The sequence below is a fragment of the Pyxicephalus adspersus genome, chromosome 1 (genome assembly GCF_032062135.1).
Source record: "Pyxicephalus adspersus chromosome 1, UCB_Pads_2.0, whole genome shotgun sequence".
NCBI lineage: Eukaryota > Metazoa > Chordata > Amphibia > Anura > Pyxicephalidae > Pyxicephalus > Pyxicephalus adspersus.
In genome coordinates, this window is record NC_092858.1 from 137,869,972 (window position 1) to 137,889,284 (window position 19,313).

The 19,313-nt window shown below is 39.3% G+C and overlaps 1 protein-coding gene across 2 annotated transcripts; it reads right to left on the minus strand.

Moving 5' to 3' along the window:
• Positions 1 to 2,184: 2,184 nt before the first annotated feature.
• PRDX4 (peroxiredoxin 4) lies at positions 2,185 to 18,065 on the minus strand. 2 transcript variants are annotated; one of them, XM_072428355.1, is made up of 8 exons: positions 17,747 to 18,065; positions 13,571 to 13,688; positions 12,910 to 13,026; positions 12,439 to 12,561; positions 11,414 to 11,544; positions 9,417 to 9,451; positions 5,479 to 5,525; positions 2,185 to 2,325 (listed from the first exon to the last, which is right to left on the minus strand). In XM_072428355.1, exons 1-8 carry the CDS (start codon positions 17,970 to 17,972, stop codon positions 2,322 to 2,324), a joined length of 801 nt encoding a protein of 266 aa, XP_072284456.1. In that variant the 5' UTR covers positions 17,973 to 18,065; the 3' UTR covers positions 2,185 to 2,321. The 2 variants fall into 2 exon arrangements, with proteins under 2 accessions (XP_072284456.1, XP_072284449.1); XM_072428348.1 differs by lacking the exon at positions 5,479 to 5,525 and having other exon boundaries at positions 17,747 to 18,062.
• Between the last annotated feature and the right edge of the window lie 1,248 nt (positions 18,066 to 19,313).

Sequence of the window (19,313 nt, forward strand, 5' to 3'; positions counted from 1 at the left end):
AACTGACACCACGCTGCCTAACAATATGTTGGAGACAAACATCTGTTCTAATTGCATTTATTAAAATAGTGTACCTGTTCTGACTTATTCAATTTAAGAACAAACCTACAGTCCCCATCCCATGTTACCCGGGGATTACCTGTGCTGGTAAAACATATCAAAAATCATTACTGTTAAATGCCGCTAGGGCGTGTATACTGAAGCCATGGTGTCAAACAGAGCCCCCAAAGGGTAGCTTTGTGGACTAAATAAGCTTATGTTAATGTAAGACTTACCGTATTTTTTACCGTATAAGACGCTCCGGAATATAAGACACACCCAATTTTAAAGGAGGAAAATCTAGAAGAAAAAGATTCTGAAAGATTATTCCCCTTCTGATCACTCATGTGCCATTCATACCGGTATTCCCCTTCTGATCACTCTGTTATTCAAATTCCCCTTCTGATCACTCTGTGCTTTTTTTCCACTGTACGGCAGTTAGGACAGGGAACAGCAGGTGGCGCTGTGCCAGCTTCTTTCGCTCTGCTTTACAGACAGAAGACACGATGCTGGCAGAGGAGAGAACACACGCTGCATGCAGCCAGAGGCACACACAGGATCCGGGTATCGGGTGAGTATATTATTTTATAACACATTTGTCGTATAGGACGCACTAATTTTTCCCCCCCAGTTTTGGGGAAGAAAAAGTGCGTCTTATACGGCAAAAAATACGGTAACCATAACCTTTCGAGGGACTGGGGGGGGATTAGGAACTGATGGCGTGACTGGATAATATTTCAATCTGCATCGGAATATTTGGAGAGCAAGTCAGCTCTCCAAGGGCTTTTTTTGTTTTTCTTTGGTACTTATAGAAAATATGGGAAACCTGATAGAGTTGTGTCGAGTACTACGCAGAGCTATAGGATAAAATGTATTTTTTTATTATATTTAGTGGTTACAAATGTGATATTGTATTTTGCCTAATATGATGTTATATTTTGATGTAAAGCTTTATTAGGATTTCTTAAAAAAATTTTTATTTTTTTTTTCTATTAAAAAAAATATGTGCAGGAATGTTCCGCAAAATTGTGAAGTATTCCATACTCATTACTTACCTCTGAAGATTTCACCACGCAGGAGGGTTCATAACTACCTTCTGACAATGCCAGCTCTTGTATTAACTAGCATAGAACATAAGAATAGAAATCTAACAGCAAGTAAAAGGGATAACATTTGTAATCTTATGAGCTGGTGAAGAAATTCCTCCAGTTATCCATCATTTGCCTATACTCGAATATAAACTAATTCAAATGTAAACCAAGGTAAATACTTTTACCTGACCCACCTTTACTCATTGGCCGTCCTCGAGTCTTTGCAATTTCTGCTATTCTTCTATCGATTCAAAAAATAGTTTTATGTTTTCTTGCACAGCTTTCTGGTTGTGGTTGTCATTTTAAAGCATTTGGGATCATTTTAGCTGAGCAGCCTATCATTTTCTGCACCATTTATGTTTTCCCCTCCAATCAACTTTTTAATAAAACTATGCTGCTGTTATTCTAAACATGTAAAAAAATTTAAAAAATGTCTAAACTCATTTTACTCAGATTTTCAGAGAGAAATGCACTATAACCAGCGTATAATATTTGCTGCCTTACTTCCTTAATTGCTCTGGCGTTCTAATTATGTCCTTATTTTTATTTCAAAAGTGTTACATGGTTTTGTGTGGAAATTTGTTTAATATTTTAGGCCTGTAATTCTTAAGAATAGCTCCCACGTATGATAAAGTATGAAACACAAATCATAAAAAAAAATTTTATAAATAAAATAAACCTATTAAAATTTCTTTTACATGTGTCTAAACAAGGGTACAATAATAGAATACCTTTTTGGATTTATTTTTTATAACTTTGCTGCTGGATCGAGGGGAGCAGGTAGCAGCACCCGGGAATACCGCCAAGGCATTTAAATAAGGGCTGTATTTGATCTTTTTTCACAGAATGACCTAACTGAACTCCACACTGCTAATATTTTGAACTAATATCCCCTTTTCTTAGAATCTTCTGGACAGTGGAACTTTTAGTGTCCCAAGTGTGTTGCCTCACTGGCCCCGTTAGTACATGTCATACAGACTATTTGTTCTCACAAAGATAAGTGAGCTTTGTGAAGTAAGGTGTGGTTTAAAAGGAATGAACACACATACACAAATAGTAACAAAATTCATAGAATTTTAATGAATGAGAATCAACCAGTTTCAATAGTTACTGATCCATGCATGTTTCAGTTGCTACAAAAACATCAGTGTTGTTTATCAAAATACTTCAATTTTCCAGCTGGGTCAGGAATTATCTATAAAAAGAAAGAAAAAAAAAAAAAAAAAAAAACATTTCAACCAGACATTACTAATAAAGGAACACTGAAAATTAGAGGTGCACCGCCTTAGTCCAAGCATCAAATGCAAAAATGTTTAGGACAGATTAATCTGCATACAGCATTTTAGATTTTTTTTTTTTTTTTTTTTTTTTTTTTTTTTATTACAACCAATATGTTCACAAAAACAATAAAATAATTATAACTTAAATAGAAAGCAGTTAACTGTGTGACAGGGAACCATGGTATGGTAGGAGTGATAATTTAGTGGGGGGGGTAGCCACAACAGTTCCCCACTTATTCTACATTTCCCTTTCTCTACTGTTAGAGAACTTAATCACAGGATCACATAAGGTAAATGCCAAGCTTATGTGTGATAGGGTAGCACAATATGACAGGTATGGCTTTTTGTATTTTATGATGATATCCACAAGAGTCCTGCATTTGCAGTTACATTTCCCTTTTCTTACAGAGAAATTGGGGTTCATAGAGAGTAAGGGGATAGCCATGTGTGACAGGGCAGCATATGATGGGTATAACATTTTAATAGGGAAGGAGGGAGACAAAAGGCATTTCCTATTGGCTTCCACATTTCCAGTTGCCAACATCCCTTTAAAATTGGGGTTCACAGAATTTAAGTGGCCAGCTACGTGTAACAGGCAGCTCAACAGCCGCTCAGTCCCTCGCGTCTCCCCCAAGCCAGGGTTCCGTGAGGAAGGAGTAACCTCATCTCAACCTTACTGCCAACATAAACGCAGCCTTGAATTTTTGTGAACTTTAACCTTCCTGGTGGTATGAATACAAGTATTTTTAAATGTAAAAGCGTTAGTATTTTAACTTTTCCGCCTCCCAGCCACACACTGGCAAACAGATGCCCAGGGAAGAAGATGCTGGGCCCTGCCACTGGAACCTGGGAACAAGGTAGGACTTTTAAACTTCCTGGCAATTCCACCCCGAGTGTGGCCCGGGGGTTGCTGCTTTGGTATGGAAAATTTGCCAAGCCACACTCGGGAATACCACCGGGAAGGTTAGGTGGCACCACAGCACACAAAATTGTCAGTACCCTAATGTTCATTGTCATGAGAGTGGCCCCCAGGGGATTCCCAACATTCCAACTCAATTTGGGGACTTTGGTCTTGAACTAGCCCCCCTAAATGTAAAAAATATCCCTGATTGTTATTAGGATTTTATGCCATGACCCCCATATCTTGCAACCTAGTTACATGTATAGGGCTTCAATTTAGAATAGCAATTCTCAGGGTCCCTTGTGTACCCCGAAAATTTCACATTTCTATGACAATCAGTGAAGGAGATTTGATGATTTATACATGCGGATAATGACAGCTGCATGAAGACACAGCTCTCATCCTGCTGCTGGGATCATCTCACAGTACAAACAGCTCCCCTCTCCTGGCAACACGATCTCAGAGGAACATAGGAGATTCAAGTGTACAGGGCTGGATTTGACAGCTCTGTGGGCCGGATGTGGCCCGCAGGTTTGGAACTCTTGCCTTAAATCCTCTGTGCATAATCATAAATTCCATCTCTTTCCTTACCTCATTAGTCATGCTACCCCTGCACTCTCTGGTCCATCAAATCTGGTTCCTGGAGGTCCTTCTACTATTGTTTAAGATTTAAATGTATAGTGATGTATTAAAAGCAGGTTGTAAGAACAAATGGATTAGGGATGTATTTTGGAGGGGATGAAGAGAGCAAGGAATCAAAAGAGCCTCAAGAGTCTGAAGCCCATCTGAGTGTCACACAGCTCTGCTAGAAAAGGATAAATTTAATATACACTTTATCTTATGCCTATTCAGTTTCTTTCAAACGCAGGAACTCTACCAGAAAAACTGACAAGCATGCAGATGGTGTGAAACAGTTCAGATCATTAACCACTCCAGTGCCCTGGTGTACCAGTGTGTAGGTTTGCTGTGTAACAGCAGGGTCAGAGCCGCAGTAGGAGCAAGCAATTCTGCACAGCTACCAGGGGCAGCAACATGGCACTGGCCCCTACATGGGCAGCTCTGGCCCCTACATGGAACCAGCAGGTGGCACAAAGCAGTTTTAAATTGTTCACTTATGCCCCCATTCATTATCTATTGGGCTGTTGTGGGTAGATGTTACATGTAGCATTTCCCTTGAGACAGCTGTTCACTGGCATGAAGTAGAAAAAGCACTGCAAACGCTTAGCCAGTCTGAACACTGCTTAAGGTTTAGTTCACAGAAGAGAATTAAGGTTTAGTTCACAAAAGTGGTTTTAAGCAGTTTTACTGTTAAGACCCTCTAGCAAAAAATGGCTACTAGAATATATGGTTCAGTTTTTTGTCTGTCTTTCAAGGAAATTAAGGGCAGCAGCAAGGCTGGGGGATCAATGTTTTGCCACACATTGCAGCCTAGCAGTTGCCAGTAAGCCCCCAGAGTTCAGCGAAATGCAGATTATTTTTTTTTTCCTATACTAAACCTTAACAGTTTGTGGTATGGACTGAACTCCTTACAGTTAAGGACCACTTCCAGTGAATAAAGATTCAGAAGGTTACTTTTAAAGAGTACTGCCAACTTCAAATTTCCTAATTTGTTTTCTACCAATCCTTCTCTCATTGTAACAAACCTGACTTTGCACATGATGTGCTAAAGCAAAAAGAAAAGATGGTAAGTAAAGAACAGTGAAGAGCAGAGCAAGTTTTATCAATTATTCTATTTTATTGGAATACTTTATTCTTACACAAACAAAAGTCTGTGTTCTACAATTCAAGGTAGTAAACTCGATGCAAACAAAAAGCTGAAAAAGCAAAAGGTTTGTCTATATATAAGCCACAAGCTTTAGAACCTTCAGGTCACTGAAGATACCATATGGACAAGCTGGGTCCTTGCAAATAAGTGAAAACATGAGCTTAATGCTTTAACTTTATTACATATTTACTGTACCTCTCTCAAAACCCTTCTTTTGGCAAACTTAAATTTCAGACAGGCAGACAGAAACCCACTCTACACAAATGCCAGACATTAGCAGCCCTCCAACACAACACCTAAAAAGACTTGGCATGTAGTCTTTTAAAATGCATTTTTTTTTCACATCAAAAGCACTAGGTTTTATAATGAAAGCATTAATGAACACCTAGAAAGTCTACTTACAACTCCTGTTTTGGCCACCAAGCTTTCATAGCATCTTCAGGCCTGATCTATTTTAATCAGACAAATGCAGTGCTTTCAGAAGGATATACTAATGCTATGCAGATTAATTTAAATTATTTAGAATAGACATGTCTTACAATTATAGAAGGTATGGTATGGTATAACATTTACAGATCCCTGGTAGAGCTGCTTTCATTTTAAGCCACTACAGATAATAGAATATAAACAACTTTAAAAAAAAAAAAAAAGGAGAAAAAAAACTGAACACACCCAGGACCCATTTATCAAAAATGACTACGTATCCATAGCTTAACAGCCAGTTTGTTGTTCCAGAAAAAAAAGTCACAAGTGAAAAAAAAATGTGTGGGCCGACAATTGTGCACTGCTTTTGAAAATAGTTCCCTAGCTGTCCTTATTGGCCTTTCATACTTTTTAAAACACACACCCAGTATACAAACCGTAAATAAAGTTTCTATACTTCTGGATGCAATGTTGGAACAATGGCCAGGGAACGTACAGCAAGGAAGTCCACCATTTTATTTTGGGACAGGTACTTAGTCCGTACAGGGCTCATTTATGCCCTTTCCTCTAACACGGGTCGGCCAAGAGGCCATTTCAGGGGTGGGCGGGAGCACACTAGGCTGGACTCTTAAATGCACCCTAATGGCTCCGCCCACCACCAAGGAATTTCCCCCTGAAGTGAAATCCCTCTCCTCTGTATGCATTGCATAGGAGCGATTTCCCTTCAGGGAGCTTTTCCCTCTACCGCAGGAGCGGAGGTCGGCCGCGGTAAATAGGGGAGCAACAGCAAGGAGACGGCACCAGAGCTCCGACGGCTCCAGTAGTTACGAAAGCCCACCCAGCAAATCAGCCAGGGCGTATAAGGCCGGAACAAACTACCGGCTAGGCTGTATCAGGCTGAAGCTTGCTGACCCCTGCTCTAACATACTGTCTATTCTTTCGGTCTACTGGCATTGCACCAACTTTAACAGTTTTCGACCTCTGCTCCTTACCAACATCTCATCCTCACCAATTTCATACCTACACAACTCCAACAGATATCCTTAAATTATTAGTAAAAAATGGAATAGGTTTAGTGGTTTTCTTTTACTCAAATAATAATCAGACAGTCAAAACATAATAACTCTAAAAGGTTAAAGCGTACCTAAACCAGGCGATCGAGAATTGGGAGCGCAAAGTATCCCAAGTATCAAGGAGACTGCACGCAAATAGAAAAATTTGCCACTCTTACGCATGCGCAGCAAGATCAACAAGTTTTTTTCCCGTCCTAGGTCACCCAATCTCGTGTCTGGTTAGGGTGACATAACAGGAAGAAGAGAAGATGGCAGCTCCCAGAGTGCCGGCTCTGGGACAACTCGGGACCCGATGCAAGACCCCTCTGGATGGATCGGATTGCCCTGCAGGATTAAAGGCAAGTTCTTTTTTTTGTTGGCACTTTTCAGTTTAGTTTCTCTTTTAAGCATCCATATGTTTTGTTTTTTTATGCAGGGTCAAGAATCAAAACTCCACTGACACTTCTTGAGCAGTATTTATGCAGTTCAGAGGTCGTGTTTAACCTACTATTTATTACACAGCGATTCTTAGGATACAAAATATCCTAGTGAGCATGTTTAAAACGCAGACAATTAAAGTAAAAATGCAACCTTTAAAAACATAATATCTTCGCTTATCAGTATATAATCTCCATGGGTTGAAAAATCCATTAACACGTTTACCACATATATGCTGTTTATCCGTCATTCCTTTGTGCATGGGGGGGTGACTACTGGTGGTCTTCTGTGGATGCACCAGTGTAAGCCAGTAGGTTTGCTATCTGGCTTTCTACAAATATACAGTTAGGTCCATAAATATTTGGACACAGACAACTTTTTTTCTAATTTTGGTTCTGTACATTACCACAATTTCAACTTTAATTTAGTGGGTTGAACAAAAAGATGGCTCTGCCTGGTCTTTACTGCAGCAGCTATAAGTTGCTGTTTGTTCGTGGGCTTTTTGTTCCAAAATTTAGTCTTCAACAAGTGAAATGCATGCTCAATTGGGTTCAGATCAGGTGATTGACTTGGCTACTCATGAATATTCCACTCCTGCTTTAATAAATTCCTGGGTTGCTTTGGCAGTATGTTTTGGGTCATTGTATTATGAAATGCCTTCCAATCAATTTGGCTGCATTTAGCTGGATTTGTGCAATCAATTTGGCTGCTTCTGACCTGTGTCACATCATCGATAAACACTAGTCCCAGTGCCACTGACAGCCATACACACCAAAGCCATCACACTGCCTCCGCCATGTTTTACAGATGATGTGGTATGCTTCAGATCATGAGCTGTTGCACACTTTCTGCATCCTTAATTCTTGCCATCATTCTGGAAAGGATGATCTTGGTTTCATCTGTCTAAAGAATGTTTTTCCAAAACTGTGCTGACTTTTTTAGATGTTTTTGAGCAAAGTCCAATCTAGCCTTTCTATTCTTGAGGCTTATGAGTGGATGCACCTTGCAGTGCACCCTCTGTATTTACTTTCATGCAGTCTACTCTTTATGGTAGACTTGAAAATCAATATACCAACTTCCTGGAGAGTGTTGTTCACTTGGGTTGGCTGTTGTGAAGGGGTTTCTCTTCACCATGGAAATGATTCTGCAATCATCCGCCACTGTCGTCTTCCGTGGACATCCAGGTCTTTTTGGCGTTGCCGGGTTCACCAGTGCTTTGTTTCTTTCTCATGATATACCAAACAGTAGATTTTGACACTCCTAATATTGTAGCGATTTCTCAGATGGGTTTTTTCAGCTTAGGGATGGCTTCTTTCACCTGCATGGGGAGCTCCTTTGACCACATGTCTGTTTAGAGCAAAATCTTCCACATACAAGCACCCCTCCGCCCTCAAATCAACTCCAGGCTTTTTATCTGCTTAATTGATAATGACATCACAAAGGAATTGCCCACAGCGGCCCATGAAATAGCCTTTGAGTCAATTGTCTTAATTACTTTTGAGCCCCTAAGTTGTGTTAAAATAGGCTTTAGTTCCTCACATTTTTATGCAATCTTTTTGTTCAATACATTGAACCAAAGCTGAAAGTGGTTTCATTTAAAATTGTGGTAATGTACATAACCAAAATTAGAAAAAAGTTGTCTGTTCAAATATTTATGGACCTAACTGTGGTATTTTGTTTTTGTTGTTAAAAACAAAAAAACATTGTATATATTTATATAAACAGCTGAAAAGTATGTGCACTGTTAAGAAAAGAAAATTATTAGGAACATTGTTGACACCTACTATTTAATTAATATCCTAACCCCCTCCCCCACCACTAAGTGTAATAAATTCAGATGCCCATTGAGTAAAAAGCCACCACAGAGTACAAAGTCTGTCCTCTCCAGCATGCCACAAAGCTGTACCCTTACCCTGTGTGGTAGCAGAGCATAGAAAAACCTTTGGTAGGGTTGTGTCAAAGTGTTTTGCGATTAGATGGGAGCACAAATGGATGCCAATGTGGACCTAACCGTCCGATAGGCTAGGTGCTTGTTTACTAGGTTGAACCCTGGCATCAGCACTTTGTGTTAAGTTACTCAAAACAAACCCAGATAAGGACTGACTTCATGCAGATTTTCCTGATGACTTCTTGGGTAAGCAACTGGAACAGCTAACAGCTAGAAAACGTAACATTCAAGAAGGATTTAGTGACCGATAGCTCACATAACGTCTCATGACAAGTTAGCTTTACACAAACACAATGTAAGAGTACTGCTTAGGGCTAAACAGTCTCTCCAAATTTAAAATAAAATGGGGGGGGGGGGGGAAATAATGCTGGGGAAGAAAGGAGAACAGATAAAATGCAAAAAAAAAAAAAAAAATAAAACTGCAGGACACTAGAATGCAAGCAATTGGACAGCAAATAAAAAGATAGAGGTCTACTTACTGTTTCACTACCAGGTTTCCAACCAGCAGGGCATACTAAGTAAAGAAGACAAAAATACATTTGGTCAAAGTTCAGTGATCCTTGGAAATTCATTCAACACCAGGAAACTATTTTATATGGAAAACTTATTATTTAGTCTGGTTAATAAAACAGTGAAAAGGTATTGTACCTGTTCAAGTTTAAAAACAGGCAAAAAACAAAACAAAAACAAATCCTTACAGAAATCTTAATCTCATAAGTTAGCAGGAGGAGACAGCTCAGGAAGTTTGGAGTTACTCACCAACATTATCTCCCTTTATCAATAACAGAGGGGAGGTATTGAGAGAAAGGTAATTTAGTGGCAAATCATTGTGGCCTAGGGTGACTATACTGCTCATCCAAAGATGCAATATGACAAAGAAGGCATCATTTTAGGTTTGGGAATTCAGTTAGGTATCACTCATACATGCACTGCAGGAACTTGAATGGGCTGTCTACACACCAAAGGACACAAAAGCATGACTATGCCCAAATAACACATCTTAGAAAGTGTACTGGGGTTCCAAAAGGAGGAGTGGTGTTATTTACACAAACACACACACACGAGCTGCAGGACCACACAATAGTTCCTTACCAGTAGAATCACCTGGTAAAAAAATGGAAAATTACAACAAAAGAAAACTAGCAACCAAAACATCCAACCAATGGCTAGTTAAATTTACATAAGTATTTAGATCTTACTTAGTATTTTATTTAGGCACCTTAAGCAGAAAATACAACAAGCTTTACACACCTAGATTGAAAGATTTTCTGCCACTCTCCTTGCAAATCCTCTAAAGCTTAGTCAGGTTGAATGGGGACTGTGTGTAGAGACATTTTCAGGTTTCCGTTGATGTTTGATAGGGTTAAGTCATTGCTCTGGCTGGGATACTCTAGGACATTTACAGAGCTGCCCCTAAACCCCTCCTGTGTGCTGTGCTTTTGGATCATGTTGGAAAGCGAACCTCCGGCCCAGTCTAGGGTCATGAGCACTGTGGAATAGGTTTCTATTGAAGATATCTTGGCTCCATTCAGCTTTCTAACAATCCTGACCAGGATACCTTCTGTTGAGAAAAACATCCCTACAGCATGATGCTGCCACCACCATGCTTCACTGATGGGATGGTATTAGGCAGGTGATGAGCAGTGCCTGGTTTCTTCCAGACCTAATGCTTAGAGAATTAGGGCAAACAGTATATTCTTGGTTTCAACATACCAGAGAACCTTGTTTTTTACAGTCTGAGCCCTTAAGGTGCCTTTTTCTGAAACTAAGTGGGCTTTTATGTATTTTGCACTGACAAAGGGCTTCCATCTATCAACTCTGCCAAAAAGCCCAGATCAGTGGAGGGCCGTAGTTATAGTTGCCATTCTGGAACTTAGTCCCCATCTCCACACAGTAACGTTGCAGCTCAGTCGAGTTCTTCTTCACCTCTCTCACCAAGTCCCTTCTCCCTTGATTGCTCAGTTAGATGTCAGCAATCCTCTGGGCTCTGCAGGCAGTTCTTTTGGTTTTGGTTACAGACCGTGCATGCTCGGGGAGGAGTACGTAATTTAAAGGGAAAGAAACTTCCCCCTTAGTGACGTCATGATGCCAGAGACACAACCTGCCCACCACCCTGCGATCTGTACGGGGAGACATGGTCTGTGGCCCTGGCTGGTACGCTGCAGACCACCACTGGTTGGCGACCATTGTGGTAATACAATGTAGCATCAGGCTGCAACATAATAAAATTAAAAAAAGCGAATATGGGATCTAAATACTTTCTGAAGCCACTTGGTAAGTGTGTGTATTATATATATATATATATATATATATATATATATATATATATATATATATATATATATATAATCTCACCAGAGCCACTTTGGGAGTCTATACACAATAAAATACCTTTACTCCAGAATGAAAGTCCCATCCTTCGGTAAATTGAAACATATGCAATATGCAAAATAAGTTGTTCTTGGTAATTACTTACCTTCCCCATGTTTGTCGGTATACTGGAATGCTTGTACGAGACGAAGGGTCTCATCTACAGATCGCCCAACAGGGAGATCATTCATGGTAATCTGTCGAAGGATTCCCTTGTCATCTATTATGAAAAGGCCTCTATGATAAAATTAAACATTTAAAATTAAATTCAGCACAACAACAATGGCTCAGTCAAAGGGTGGCCAAACACTTAATACTCATTGCAGGAAACCTGTCAATGTTAGCCTTTTTATTTATATACCAAGCCTTCATACTAATCACATCACCGCAATGGTTTGGGATTCTAACACTAACAAATTAGCAAATCAGGAATTCGGACTTCAACTGAGACTTACTGGGGTTGTAGAGTCGAACTTAAAGTGACAATCTCAGGCAAAAAAAAAAAAAATTACAAATATGTCTCTTGCTGCCTGATCAGTCTATATTGTACTATAAAACAGGCTTTAATCTAACTGATCCTTATGTCATCACTGTGCACTGTAGCGTAGTCAAAAATAAGTAGTACAAAGTATAGCCATGGCAAGAAACCAAACACTCAAAAGCTTTGGATTTTGGCTTCAGTGCACTATTTTTTTTAATACAGAATAGATAGGTAGTTTGGGTAAAGTTTTTGTTTTGTGACAGCTGCCTTAAATCTCTGGGCTTCTAAAACATTTATCAGCATGTTGACAGTTACTGCTTTATTCGTTTTAGTGAGTTGCATATGCCACTACTAACAAGTAATTAAATCTTACAGAAGCTAGTGATTAAGGGTGGACAGATTTTGATTGCTCTAGTCAATGCATGTCCATAGAAATACACATCTGCTTGAAGCAAGTTGAGTGCAGGATAGAAAGAGGTCAACTGCAAGTTAAATAATCTCAGACAAGATTTCAATGACTGGACTACCCCATAATGGTTTAAAATGTCAGACGTTCTCTAAAAAACTTCACAACCAATGTAAAATGGCTGTATGTACATAATAAATAATATAAATATACACACACACAAATCTCTGGTCTTCCTACAAACCTTAGAGTGTGACCTTGGTCCTCCAGGTATACACCATAATCCTTTGAGATCTGATGAGTTAAGTCAGAAAGTAGAGGTATTTTCATTGGACCAAGCCCCCCTTGTTTTCGTGGTGTATTTATCCTGTTCAAAAAAAAAAAAAGACAAAAATCAGATTTTTTTTTTCTGCAACTAATTTGTGTCAAATTGCACAAGTTCTCTAAAAACACAAGTTGCAAGGTTGGATTGTATTGGGTAAGCGATTTAAGTACTGTAGAAACTGAAGTCAGCCGGGCAAGCAGCATTATCACAACACCATTAGCCCTTGTGTCCATTGGTCCATGACCTTGATATTTTTTACCTCCTAAAATTGATATTTGAAAACATTCTTTAGAGCCAAGTAAATTGTAAATTTTACTGATAGAAATACTTCAACAAACTCTGTTAAATACAATAGACAAAAAAAAAAAACATTTTAAACGATATACAGACCATGCCAAGTGTGTGAATTGAGAGTCCACTGAACAAGCAACAACTTCAGTATTTATTGATCTAAATTCTTCTATGCGGTCGCCAAAAGCAATAATTTCTGTTGGACATACAAATGTACTAAGAAAAAAAAAAAAAAAAAAGTTATAACAGTATACACATTTCAAAAGGATACCATGTTAGGTACCAATTATAGTTCAAAGTGAAATCACATTCTTCTTTAGGTAAGTTGTCAAGCAGTTACCAATGACCACACAATATAAAAAAAAAAAAAAAAAAAAAAAAAAAAAACACACACACACACACACGGTACTTAGGTAGCTACAATTTTAAAATTTAAACACACAAGCTTAGAATGGATTATGCGAACTCTGCTAATAATCGTGAAAAAAATGTTCCTATCGGGGTACCAGACTGCTACAGAAAGCAGTCTACCCTCCAATTTCCAAAAATTTAGCCTGCAGGACTTAAGCTTTCTTAAAATTCAACGCGAAGCCCGAGTGTCAAAATCTTCCTTTAGATGAGTCTACCAAAACATAGTTAGGAAGTAGAGGTGCTTCAATATAGGGCCTTTATACCGATGATACTTCTGTAATGAAGTATGAGGGTGTCATTTTTATTATAAACCCAGCCACATATACTCTGAATGTGAAGATATACTTACAAGTCCAGAGGATAGAAAAAGAAAACCAAGTATTTTCCCTTGTAATCTGTAAGCTTCAATTCTTTAAATTCACCATTTATCACTGCTGTTCCTTCCCAGTATGGAGCAGGCTTGGAAACTGGATTAAAAAAAAAGGGCAAGTTACTGATCCTGTATTTATTGTAAAAGAAAAAAAAAAGTAGAGTTTAAATCAAATGATATAAATTATTTTTTTTTTTAATTTTTAAACAATGATAAACAAAGGCAGTGTAGAAAAAGAAAATACGGGAATAACTTAGGCTAGGTACACGTGCAGTGGTTCTCGTCCCATATCCGGCTCAGGGCAGATATCAGATGGGAATCTCATATGTGTACAGGGTTTGTCGTCCATCGTCTGTCCTGGTGGATCCATGGACGACAGATGAGAGACGATCATAATAAGTGAAGGGGGAGAGAGCAAAGGGTGCTGCTCCGTCATTCTGCCCCTTCCCTCTCCATAGAGCAAAACGGTGCTTATGTACAGTACTCATTCATGCATTGTGCAGTCGTTAGAAAGGATTGTGAAAGATCCTTTACAACGACAATTATTGCACGTGTGTACATAGCCTTAGATCAGCAGTGTTGTAAACAATACTCTTCATACATTAAACTATAAACACAAAGATAAAAAAAAGGGGGGATGGGAAGACTTTAGGAGAATAGGGGAGGTATACGTATAAACTAGATTAGATTTGTGGACCAACATAAAAGAAAGTTCTCCGGGGCTACCCGGTGATGACGATGCATGTGTCGGTGCAGGCAGGAGCAAGAAAATTTAAATAGCTTTAGATTTAAGAAATTATATATATATATATATATATATATATATATATATATATACATACACACACACACACACACACACACACACATATACACATATACACACACACTTTTTATTTAAGGTTTATTAAATATTGAACATATTTAAGCGCGTTATGCTTAATTATAGGCCAAAATGTAAAATAAATATTTACAAAACCTCTGCTTATCAAATACATTTTTGTGTAAACAATTTATCGCCTCCTCAAATCTGGAGTCATATTGGTGGCATACATTGAGTGAAATTGATATGCAATGGGTGCACAAAATATGTATTCAGGCTAGCAAGAACTTACATGGCTAGAAGTATGTGTACCTAAAACGACAATGCTCTTCACATATTACATTTTATTACATATCTGTTTATACAGCTCACCACATAACGCACACTATCAGGACTGTAAAACTGAATCAAGCATGTGAAAAGGAACAAGTTACAGTTACATTTTAAAAATGTAAAAAAAAAAAAACTTTGCTTTTTTAGGATATACATGTAAATTAAAGATTGACATGTCACGTTTGGGTTTATGGCCATCTTGCTGCTAGCTTTGCAGACAAAAAAAACAGCACCAGCTGTTCATCTGTCTAAAAGTTACATCATTTTAAAGACAAGTACATTGGGAACTGTTTTATGCCCCTTTCTGCTGGAATAAATATTTCAATTTTTGTAAATTTAGCAAATGGTAATGATTTATTTTTGGCACACTTTTTGAAAAGCCTGATCCAAACATCTTAGTGATGGTCAGCTAACAAGGAAATTCAAAAACAACCACACATGGTCAAAGGACCGTACATAATTATGTATATGTGATGCTACAGGGCAGGGGTGCCCACATTTCCTTGGCTTGTGAGCTACTTCTAAAATGACCAAGTCAAAATGATTTACCAACAATAAAAACTTGGACTCCTGTGAGATAGAGTTTATTTTAAAAGGCAGGGCTCTATGACCTACTCACGTTGCCTTTGTGATCTACTGGTAGATCGTGATCCATTTGTTGGGAACCCCTGCTACAGGGGACTTTGGAAACTATAGACATACTATGGAAATTGTTGGAGACTAGACATTCTACAGATAAGGGTAAAGATTGGGTAATGTCACAAAAGACTGGTAAAGTACATCACAAAGCAAAAAACACACAATGCCCTCTGCCAACAACTTCAAGTATTTAACAATCAAAGAGTTAGGTAAACTGGGCATTTTGCATTGAAGTAGTTCAATGAAAAACAGGTCAAATGCAGCTTCTGAAATGTCATTTTCATCACTCTATGGAAATCAATAGGAAGCCTCTTTCTTGCACTGGCGTGTGTTTAACCACTTGGGCGTTACACTGATGTCTAGATTTCTGTACCAAAAGCGGTATGTGCTTCACATCTCACTGCAGATGCCAGCAGCAATAGCAAATTTTTTTATTGCTGCTGGAGGAGCTGTGGGGACCGGGTAAGTATTTGCTTTCAGTTGTAATCCGATTGTCATACATTGTATGACAATCGGATTGCAATATAACGTTTGTTTACATTTTTAACCACCTGGTGAGAAAAGTTCGGGTTTAACACTTTTTGCAAGTGTTTTTACCCTGAACATGGTCGGGTATAACGGCCAGGTGGTTAAAGCACAGGTAAACAACACTCGTCTATATAAGCCTCAAATCTGTTGGGGAGCGGGAATCTGTTGGGATCGAGCAAGACAAATGCAATAACAAGCTGATATGTCTTGAATGGAGCATTTGAGAGTTAAAAATGTCAAATGAATAAAAAAAAGATTTTATACTCAATGAGGGCTGATGGAGCTTTACCAATAACCTCCTGAGCGGTTCATTCTGTCTGGATTTATACGGTATGTCTAAAAGCGGTACATTGTCTTTCACAGTATAATACAATAGTATGAGTATAATCAAGTTTGAAACAAAATCATGTGAAAAAAAATAAATTTAATTAAATAAACTGACATGATTTTGTGTTTCAAACTTTTTTATACTCATACTGTAAAATAAAGTTTTTTTTAAACAATGAACCACATTTAGACATAAAAATCCAAAGTATTGCATGCAATACAGGTATTTTGTATTAAACAGAATACAAAATAATTTGAAATTGCCACTACACCCCTAGCAATGGCCACACGCATCGACTTCACCGGGAACGTTGACGCACTCGCTGGGGGACATCAGACGAAGAGGACGCGAGCAGAGGATGGCAGGACACTGGAGGACCCCAGTGATACCAGGTAAGTTTTAATTTTTTTTAGCTACACTTGGTGTGGCACGGGTTTACCGCTTTCAGCCGTTTTTTACCCTGAGCCACATTCGAGAGGTTAGGCCATTCGATATCCATGGTTTGCAACAGGTTCCTCTTGCATGAATACATAGGTGTGCATTGGGCTGTATGTGCTGAATTTATACATTGCAATGCACTACTACAAGTCACATGTATGCAATATTTAAGTACATATAACAAAGAGTGGCTAACCCTTTTATAATATAAAAAACATTTTTACATATATTTTTAAATTAGAAGGGAGAATCCCTCCTCTTCCGTCTAAAATAAGAAAGGGAAACCAACCTTCGCCCACATCAACTCCTGCTATATACAATGGAAGTGCTGTGAATCCAGCTTTCAGGATGTGAAAGGAAAGCTGAACACACCTTTACATTGCCCCATGGAGACAGATCTCACACCTGATCGGCTGCACCACACCATGATTTGGTTTCATGTGGGAGCCAATTAAAAGAATAAATCAATACACTGTAGGATTTGGGCTCTTTACATATTTACCCCTCATGATAATTTGGAGTTTAAAGCTAGTCATACATTATGCAGTATTTTCAAACAAGCAGAAGTATGAATCACCAAAACATAACATTAATTCAAAACTATATTTTATTTTTGGATTACCCATTATTGAAACTAAAACAACTTTTTTGCTACGAGTTTCAGTTCAGTAATTTACTATCATATCTAACAAATAGAAGTGGTTAAGAAGAAAACTTGAAGTCAATCTGAAGAAGGCTTTTAAATCCATCTTAACATGGTAATAAATGCCATGGGGATAAACACGGCACAGTGTATTCCTAGCAGGAGCACCAAAGGGTTTTTTTTTTAATTTTTTTAATATTTAATAACAAAACGCTTTTAAAATAAATATCCAGATGTCTAAAAGCAGAGCTTTGTGGAGTTTGATAGTCGCACATTACAGGTGACAGGCAGGACAGCCCCAGTCTGGGAGAGGGGACACATGAACGCCAATAGGAAATGCCCAGCGCAGCATTGAACAGGGGGAGGGACGAGGGCCCAGAGATTTGCAAGGGGTCCCAGCCCAAATTTTGCGGGGTCACTCACTTTTCGCCTTGCTCAGATGCAGGGAGTGGTCGGACACGGGCACACGCGTGGCTTCCCCGGGGTACACCTGACCCCCCGCGTAGTAGTGGCATTCTCCGTCCTGTTGAGCTCGGTTAGGCCGGGGCTGCTCCTTCTCTTCAGCGGCATGACATGTGACAGCGGCTGTATGGAAAAGCACCGCAAAGACAGCGAGCGGGAGAACGGGACAATGTCTCCAAGACTTCATCCTCTGCAGCAGGAGAAACGACACGTATAGCCTGAGTGAGAGGAGCACGGAGAAAAGGAGGCGGGAGAACAGGGGGATAAGAGGGCGGGGAAAAGGCGGGAAAGCTGAAGAATAAGAGGGCGGGGAAAAGGCGGGAAAGCTAAGTGATAAGAGGGCGGGGAAAAGACGGGAAAGCTTTGGGATAAGTGGGCGGGGAAGAGGCGGGAAAGCTAAGGGATAAGAGGGCGGGAAGGCAGGTGATCAGGGGTGGAGAGAGGTGTGATAGTGGATGTTTAAGGGTCTATGTTTATGGTCTATAAGGGCGTGCCCAGGCAAAGTAAATGACATGTTTTTCCTGGTCCATAAAGGTAGTCTCCGGGGTACATACGGGAAAGGAACTGTAGGTTTGTTCTTAAAGACAACATAAACTGAAAACTGACAAAAAAACACACCTGTAAATCAGCAGGGCAGTCTGATAGCTCCAGGGGTGTCCTACATCAGGTCCTGTGTCGTCCCAGCATCCGTCCCGGAACCAGCGCTCTGTTCACCGCTATCTTCTCTTCTTCCTGTTCTTCATCCTACGTCTCCTGATCCAGGCACGAGATTGGGTGATGTAGGTCATGAGGTGACGTAGGTCACGGAGGTGCTCGGGCATGCGCAGAAGGAGTGCCCAAGAGCCTAATTGGCAATCGAGAATGAATGGGAGTGCAAAGCCTCCTGGGATATCTACTTCACGCATCCTGGGAGGCTTTGCGCTCCCATTGATTCTCGATCGCCAATTAGTGCTGCACTGTTGCACTTAAAAAAACAGAATTTTTACCTTACATAAAAAGGTTGTCTACCTTTTTATAAAAAGTTAAATTTCTGAGTTTAGGTAAGTTGAATTTGTATGTAAGTTGAAACAGGTAATTTTAATAAATGCAATTAGGACAGATGTTTGTCTCAATATATTATTAGGCACTGTGGTGTCAGTTACTGTATAAAATCCTCACTGTGAGCTAATCACAAGCAAAGCCTAGACATTCATTAACTTCTGGAGCAAGCTGTGCTCTGATATGCAAAAAGAAACAACTGCAGAGTTTGTCTTGGTCATTAAAGAGTTACAAAAGGTTGCAGAACAGCAAAAGACTTCCTCTGCAAGTCATGCAAACCCCCCCCCCCCCCCAATCAAGCCTCTGTCCTGCACACAGGTGAGCAGGGAAGTCCGGTTTGTATCTAGACGTAGTCCATCTGTATGTCCTCGGGGACTACCTCCACTATTTACCTTTATATTACTAATTACCCAGCAGTCATTTAAACCTCACCTCTTGCTTTTTGCAACACTCCACATATATTAAAAAAAAAACATAAACATATCTCTCT